The sequence below is a fragment of the Polypterus senegalus genome, unplaced genomic scaffold (genome assembly GCF_016835505.1).
Source record: "Polypterus senegalus isolate Bchr_013 unplaced genomic scaffold, ASM1683550v1 scaffold_2617, whole genome shotgun sequence".
Classification (NCBI taxonomy): Eukaryota; Metazoa; Chordata; class Cladistia; order Polypteriformes; family Polypteridae; genus Polypterus; species Polypterus senegalus.
The window spans coordinates 1-8548 of NW_024381457.1; the positions used below are offsets into that span (position 1 = coordinate 1).

At 51.0% G+C, this 8548-nt stretch overlaps 1 protein-coding gene across 1 annotated transcript; it reads right to left on the bottom strand.

Moving 5' to 3' along the window:
• Window positions 1–970: 970 nt before the first annotated feature.
• LOC120520617 (zinc finger SWIM domain-containing protein 4-like) lies at window positions 971–5153 on the bottom strand. Its single transcript, XM_039742849.1, has 5 exons — window positions 5138–5153; window positions 3792–4148; window positions 1687–1835; window positions 1443–1593; window positions 971–1185 (listed from the first exon to the last, which is right to left on the bottom strand). Exons 1-5 carry the CDS (start codon window positions 5151–5153, stop codon window positions 986–988), a joined length of 873 nt encoding a protein of 290 aa, XP_039598783.1. The 3' UTR covers window positions 971–985.
• Between the last annotated feature and the right edge of the window lie 3395 nt (window positions 5154–8548).

Consider the following 8548-nt stretch of genomic DNA (forward strand, 5'->3'; position numbering starts at 1 on the left):
GGCTGGCCATGACATCCAGCAAGTTCAGGGGGGGTGTCTTGTGTAGTCTCAGGAGGTCCCTCGATCAACTGAGTCAAACACTTTATGAAAATCGACAAAGGCTGCAAAGAAACTCGTGTTTGTGCTCCATGAGAACCCTCAGTGCCAGGATGCGGTCGATGGCGGACTTCTTAGGCGTAAAGCCAGAGTGGTAGGTGAGCAGGTGATTGGGGGATCAGCCTGAAGAACTGTGGACCCCGAGATATCCAGCATCCTAGCTTTAATCAGCTGCTTGACTGAGCCCTTGAAAATGCACACCGGAGTTGCCATGGCTTGCGTTTCTCTTACTTTTGTTTTTAATCTTCCTTGAGGTCGACATTTTACACGTGGGGTTTGGGGTCCTTCATATACTTTGGAGCGACCGTGGCGGCCGTTGCTTCAGTTACCTTACCCAGAACCACCCATGTAATGTCATCATTGCGATGGTACAAAGGTTGGCACGTGCGCATTTCCAGGGCATCGGGGGCATTCCCGCGATAAAACGTGATTTAGCGCTTTTAACTTGACAGCAGATTGGTGGGACGGCTTAGCCTATTAGCTCAACAAACTGTGTTGGTGGGCCGAGTGGTCTCCTCTCGTTGTTCTGCTTTTGACTTTTCACGCCGTCTCGTCTCCTGATCCTCTTTTCATTAAAGGTTCTCGCCATCTCAACCTGACTGACTACAAAAATATGAAGTTAAAGAGTCCAACGTCAGGTCCTCCCTGCGTCAAGTCTGCAGACTCCTCACACTTTCCAAAGACCTGCAGGTTGGGTGGGATTGGTGGTCCAATGCTGGCCCTAGTGTGAGGTGGTGGTGGTGGGGGGGCAGTTGTGTGTGTGTGTGCCCAGCAATGGACTGACAGCCCATCCAGGGTTTGTTCCTGCCTTGGACCCTACGCTAGCTGGGATAGGCGCCCCCACTAAACGGGTCATAAAATAACTGGCCACCCCCTTACACCAAATGCCTCAATGATGATAAAACGCTTCGTCGCCAGGCTTACCGGGGGGATTCCTGGGTTCAGCCGAGCTTTGTGGCTCACTGATGTAGTTCCCTTCCTCCAACGGGCACACTTCCATCTGGTCCCACTTCTTCAACAGTTCCAGCCACCCTGCCCGTTCTTCAGGCTTGGCGTGGGGGTTGAGGACCACGCATACCCACAAAGCACCTGCAAGGCAAACAGAGAGAACCACACGGCTTAGCACAGATCGTAGGAGGTCCGGGTTCATGGTGGGCTTAGCACCCTGTACATGGGTGCCAGGCAGGTAATCAAATCACGTGATACCAATAGACAGTCTGCTGTGTCATTGACTTGCATGCTATGTATGCAGCCTGCCTGCTGACGACCCCAAATTACACTTGGGCTTACGCGCCACACCCCTGGACTGATCAGAATGCACCGTTTGAGTTATGGAGGTAACTCACCAAGTTCGTCCCACAGCTGACGACACTTATCGGTCATCCCGGTGGCCTGATGTCTCCACAGTGCCAACCTCGGATCATCCATGAACTGCTCTGTCATCAGTGTCAACATGCGTGCGCCGTTGGAGTCCCGCATGCGCAGCATCTCACGGACCTGCGTGAAGAGATGGAGGGGTCACAGTGAACATCTGGAGTGGCAAATTGAAGGACAGGGTGGGGCGACACGACGGCTGCTGAGTAATCTTACCTTATTAAACATGCACTGCAGCTGTTTGCTGGCACCGTAGTAGCCCCCATTGGAGAGCAACTGCTTCACCTGTTGGAGGACCTGCTCTTCATCCAGGTGCCAACAGTTGTCATCCTCAATTCCTGCCCCAGCTGTGGGGTCCGGAGCACCTGTTCACCACCAAAGAGCAATTTCCAGTGTCAGCAACGTGAATTTCAATTCATGTAATGGCAGAGAAGGAATGACGAGGACAAAACACAAATGACAAGGACAATGCAGATGTTGGAAGATAACACCAATAACTTAAACAGCACAAATGACGAGGACAATGCAAATGTCAAGGATGACACAAATTGACAAGAACAACACAAATGTCAAGGACAATCATGAATGATGAGAACACCACACCTGCAGGCACCTGATAACTCATGCCAATGCACCACTAATAGGTTTAGAACTGTAAATGCCATAATGGATGGACAGGCAACCCAACTGGCTTGGAGGGTAACCACGTGCCCAGCGGGAATTTCAACCTAGAAGGAGGTGTGATGAGGCTGGGATGGCTCGTGCGTCTAGTACTGGTCGGAAAGAAAGAATAATGGATGGATTTAGAGAGACTGTATAAGAGAGGTGGCATCGCTCCTCTGGCACAGTCCCAGTTTGGACACCTTCAGGGTTCCACGGCATTCATAGTTTGGAAAGACAACCCTGTTGGGGTCCTCCAGGGGGCGCTGCTGGCAGCAGAAATCCCTGTTTTGTGGAGCTTCCATATGACTTGGAAGTGCTTCTGCCATGTGATGCTCTGGCACCGGAGGTACTCCTGGGTCCACCATAAAAGTAGCCGCCTTACCCCCAAAGGCAAGTTAGGAGTCGGGAAAGGTGGTAGACAAGGCTTGCCTGGGAGGTGTGGAAGGAGAAGCAACTGGTTATGTTGTTTTTATTATTGAGCCCCTGAAGAAGAAGAAGAAGAAGAAGAACACTGTCGTTGAGGTGTCATGAGCCTGGGACTGCACTGTTGTGTCGAAGTTTAAGGGTCTGCAGCGTCCCCTAGTGGACACAAGGTCAACATGCAACACATCACTTACTGTCCAGTGTCAGGGCTAGCGAAAGACGGACAGAAAGGCACTATATAATAGAATGATAGATATGAAGGGACCTATATAACAGAGAGACATATATGGAAAACACTAGAAAACATATAGAGAATATAGACAGACAGAGATATGAAAGGCACTATATAATAGATAGAAATATATGATCTGATATGATAAACATATACAGTATGAAAAGCACTAGATAACAGATATATAGAAAGACAGATAGATATAACAGGCACTTATAGAATGACAAATTTGAAGGGTACTATATAATAGATATCAAAGCAACTATTTGATTGACAGACAGATAGATAGATATGAAAAGCACTATATAGTAGATAGATAGATAAATAGATCGACAGATATGTGAAAGGCACTATATAGTAGATAGATGGATATGAAAGGCACTATATCACTATAAGATAGATGGGAAAGGCACTATATAGTAGACAGACTGGTAGATATGAAAGGCACTATATGACTGATTCTCCCATGTACAAAGTCCAGTGTCCATCTCCATGTTACACACCTCCCTCCATGACTCCCGTGCCGCGATTAGCGAGCTCAACCACCTGACCTCAAAATGTTTCTCTTCCTTACGTACAAACTGTCAGAGCACATTTCTCATTTAGGACAACACCAGAGTGCCTATAATTTTGATAATTAGACTTGTAACGTCACATGACTTTCTCAGACCCCCCCTCAATCCAATCCGCAGTTAGAGGGGGCCGGAGCCCATCCTAGCAGCACTGAGTGCATGGCAGGCAGTGCAGGGTGTTTCTAAACGTATGGTAAGAAGCGAATGCTGCGTCTCTCACTGTTTGGTGACATAGTGTGACAACGTTGATGTGACTGAATGTTCTGGTGACGTCTCTTCATGCTGGTTTTCAGCCCAGCCTTCGTATGACGGCTTGGCGCCGTACACATCATATTGTCTCCTGTTTCATTGTATAAAAGGGATGGGAGCCTTACTGCAGGAGTGGAATGTGCTAATAAATAGAAAAACAGAACAGAAGGAGCCCACCGTACCGTTGAGACGATTGATCTCAGATCCCAGCTGCAGGATGTCATCGGCCAGGCGCTGAGCGGTGGGCAGCACCTCCGTGTGGTGCTCCGAGATGAGGTACTGCACAAACTTCTGCAGCTGGTCGCGGTTCATCTGGGAGAGGGTCTCGGAAATGGGCAGGCGCAACTCCACCTGGCTGGCCCAGCGGATGCGGTACAAGGAGAGCGCCACCACGTGGGCGCAGTAGAAGATGTCCCGGTTGCCGCAGCTGCAGGTTACAGAGGTGATCTTGCAGCGGTCGAAGCTGATGGAGACGCGGTAAACCCGCTCCGGCTCCCCTTGGTTTGCTGCCTCGGTGACGTTTCCACTCAGATGGAATCCTGAAAAACGAGAGGAGAGAAGAAAAGAGAAGATGAAGTTAACTCACAGATTCATTTTTGGAAAGCCTGACATTGAGGTTGTAGTGAGATGGACAGCAGAATTAATAAGCGACAATGAAATAAGGAAACGATCATACAAAAGGATGACACTGCACCGGTGAGAATGGGGGGTCCTCAATACCCCCAGAAGGGGTCGAGAAACACGGGTGGGAGGAAGGTCGAATGCATCGCCATGGCAACGATTAGTGGGGGGGTTGAGACAGCGATGCCATAGCAACTAATGTCTAAAACTGCGTCGCCCAAAAAAACAAAGATGGCGCTGGAAAAAGAATTAGCCACGTGGAGCGGTGCCAATCAAAAATGTTAAAGGAAGCCCCCAAGAGTTAGAAAGCATACGAGACCATGCATAAGAAAATAATAATAATAATAATAAGGAAAGTTGGTTTTGATCATTTCTAGGATAGCCCTCGGCCGCAAGTACAAATCGCTGGCCTTAAATCGCCGCGTGATGGCGTAACTACGAGATCAGAAAACGGAGGGCAATGTTGGGCTCAGCGACGACTCCAAAAGCCGTTACTCCGATACAAAGTAGAGCGTGGAAATAATGAAAAATGTCCCCACATTGTGACAGAATTGTGTGCTCTGAGTGACGTGTGGGCCTACTGGTCATCCTGTTGTCCTGGTCTTTGGGTGGGCAGTGAGGGTAACGGCTTGGGTACAAATTCTGCCCCCCATTTTTTCCCTGGTTGATGTGATCACTGTGGTGGCTGCTCACTTTTAGCATATCACGTATGTCACCCCTCAAGTCTCCCCCCCATGTGTCACACCTTGAGTCCCCCATCATGTGCCACCCTTTGAGTCCCCCTCTAATGTGTCACCCCCCCATGATTTGTCATGCCTAGAGTCCCCACCATCAAGTGTGACGGTTCAAGCACCCCTCATGTGTCACTGCTTGACTCCCCCCTCTCATGAGTCACCCCTTGACTCACCCCCCTCATGTGTCATCCCTCAAGTCCCCCTTCTCATGTGTCACCCCTTGAGTCATCTCCCTCAAGTGTCACCCCTCTCATGTGCCCCCCCCCTCCCCATGTGTCACTGCTGTCACCTGAGGCCTGGCCTCCTCTCACGTTGCTGGTGCTCTTTTGATGTTTCTGCCCTCGTGCCTTTCGGTTCTCTGACCTCCCCTCACCTCCCCTCGTCCCGCTCCTTCATGGCTCCTGCTCCTTTTCTTCAAGGCTGACCCCCGCCTACCCTTACTCTGTTACTCTGTCCTTAGGCTTAAACTTGATAGCGTTTATGGTGACTCGTCTTACGCTCCTAAGCCCGCGTCTCCGCTTCTGGCACACACAGAAACAGGGCGGCGTGAGAGCGGAAGGCCGTCTCCGAACTTCTTGAAGCGGTGGGCCACCAAAGGATGTTGGCAGGCGGGGGGGTAGCGTGGTGACCTTTCTTGAGCGAGCGTCCGTATTCTTGAAGAATGAGGGGGCAGTGGATCATTAAGGGGGTTGGCTGTGGGTGACGCTGCAGTGACACGATGGCATCTGCACAGCCCAAAACCGCAGCCGCGACTCTCCGGCTCGTTACCTCGAGGAGGAGGAGGCCACTTTCCAAGCTTGGCCTTTTTTGGGCCGACTTGGCCATTTCCTTTCACCAGTGAATCATTTTCTGAAGTTTCCTCTTTGGCACGGGCCCTCCTATTCGTGAGTCACCGATTTGAAAACGCTTCAGAAAACTGCGCTGCAAATTATTGATCGAATGAAAGCTGAAGCACGCGATCGCTGTGCTGCCAGATGAAGGCCCAGGGAGCCACCAAGGTCATGAATGTTTCCTGGCAGGCAGGAGCAGCGGGCCGTGAGGGGCAGAGTGGCTTAATCAGTAAGCGGGCTCTTCAAGGCCAACACACACACACACACACACCTGTAACGACGTCCCAGGGTGCAATCGGATACAGCACCTCAGCTCGGCCTGCAGCCAACGAAAAAATGTAAAATAAAAAGCGCATCTTGGTTTGCTTCCTTCTTCCAGATCAGGAGAGGCCGAGTGACTCACACGGACCACAGAACTGGGTGAGGGGCATCTCCTCGGCACATTAAAACCTGCGCGCCGCCCGCACCGAGAGGGCCTGTCATCAGTTGTTTGAAACAATCCACGGGCTCACAATGGGAGAGAGCCGGTCCCAGCCCTACAGCGAGTGTCAACCCCGACCAGACCCTGTGGAAAGGGTGGGGCGAAGGGTTAAAAAAAAAAAGAAAGAAAGAAAGAAAGGATTGAGAGATCAGAGTGTGAAAAGAGGGGCTGACAGCCAGGGAAGCCCAAGGGGGTGGGCTGGGGTGGGGGTCTTCCTGCACCCTCAGGCCTCGGGGATCACTTCATAAACCTTTTGTCTGGTCACATCTCCATTACTGCCAGCCTGCCCACGATTGTATGAATTTACGGGGGGGGATTCACCTCAGTTACAAGACTTGGTGATTTATTTCAATAAACGGGAGCAGAAACAGCGGCCACTTTATTAGGCACACCTGTCCGGCTGCTCGTTAACACAGATATCTCATCAGCCAATCACAGGGCAGCAACTCAACGCATTTTTGGCCTGCAGACTTCATCAAGACCGCCAGCTGAAGTTCAAACCGAGCATCAGAATGGAGAAGAAGAAAGGGGACTGAAGTGACTCTGAGAGTGGCATGGTTGTTGGTGCCAGGCGGGCTGCTCCGAATATTTCGGAAAACTGCTCATCTACTAAGATTGCCACACACAACCATCTCTGGGGTTTAGAGAGAGTGGTCCGAAAAAGGGAAAATATCCAGTGGGTGGCAGAGGTCAGAGGAGAATGGCCAGACTGGTCTGAGCTGACAGAAAGACAAACAGGAACTCAAATAAACACTCGAGGTGTGCAGCAGAGCAGCTCTGAACACACAACATGGTGAACCTTGAAGCAGGTGGGCTACAGCAGCAGACCACCACACTTGGTATGTGATGCTATCTAAAATCTCTGAGGAATGTTTCCAGCACCTTGGTGAATCTACGCCATTAAGAATTACGGCAGTTCCTTGAACCTTGAAGCAGGTGGGCTACAGCAGCAGACCACCACACCTGTAGCAGGTGGGCTACAGCAGCAGACCACCACACCTGTCAGCTAAGAACAGGCAACTGAGGCTACTATTCACAGGGGCTCGCCACATGTGCCAGGTCTGATGAGCCTCGAGTTCAGCTGGTGGGGTCAACAACATGACAGCTTGGATCCATCTTGCCTTGTAGCAACGCTTCAGGCTGGTGGTGCTGCTGGTCTAATGGTGTGGGGGGATATTGTTTGGCCTACTTTGGGCCCCTTAGTACCAACTGAGCCTCATTTAAACACCACAGCCCACCTGAGTATTGTTGCTGACCATGTCCATCCCTTTGTTTTATCTCCTGATGGCTCCTTCCATGCCAGGTCACCAAGCTCAGATCACCGCAAACATGACAATGAGGTCACTGGACCCACATGGCCTCCTCATTCAGCAGATCTCAATCCAGTCGAGCACCTTAGGGATGTGGTGGGACGGGAGATTCACATCCTGGATATGCAGCTGACTAATCACTAGGGCACCTGATGGGGCTTCAGAAAAGAAGAGAGAAACTGGCAGAGCCCACCGACTCCAGGCTGCCATCCACTGAACACTTATTTTGTGCTTCATTATTTGTCATTCTTTTAGGCCACTTTGTTTTCACTTTCACATGAAAGAGGCCATCGATCGGCACCCAAAATGGCAAATCAAATCAAAAGATTCCATGTTTGATAATAGTAAAGCGTTTAAAAGGCGCTATATAATAGATGTCTATGAGCAAATGTCTCTCAGCGCCAGTCTGCGAGTCCAGGCCATGAGCTCCTTCCTGCCTCCAGGCCATGGCTGCCCTCCACTGATGCTACAATTCTGACGTCGTCTCTGCCGAGTACAAATGGCGAAAGTGGAAACGCGATGTGGGGAGTGGGGGGGACGATGACAGTCATGAAACCTCTCACAGCACACCTGGGAGACACCCTGCCAACGCCTTCCCCGGGCCTGTCGAGCCTGTGCCACCAAAAAAAAAAAAAGAGAGAGCCACGCCCTCGGACGGTCTGGAGCGCTGCCTGCCCTATGGGGTTGGGGGGGGTCTAGTGCTTGTGATGCTGGGGGGGGCGTGGATTGCGTTGAAAAGCCAGTCAAACCAAACCTGAGCGGTCCAGAATGATGACTGGAGGCAGGCAAAATGTCAAGAATCTGATTCACAAACGAGTCTGGCAGCATGAGGGACATCCGTGTGACACATGCCGGGCGGTGAGGGGGACATGTCAACGCTCGCCTCGCTCCTGCCGCCGGGAGCCACAGAGTGAAAGCCAAAGTTGGGAGTCTTCACATCTGCCGCCGCCGCCGGCCTCTCTG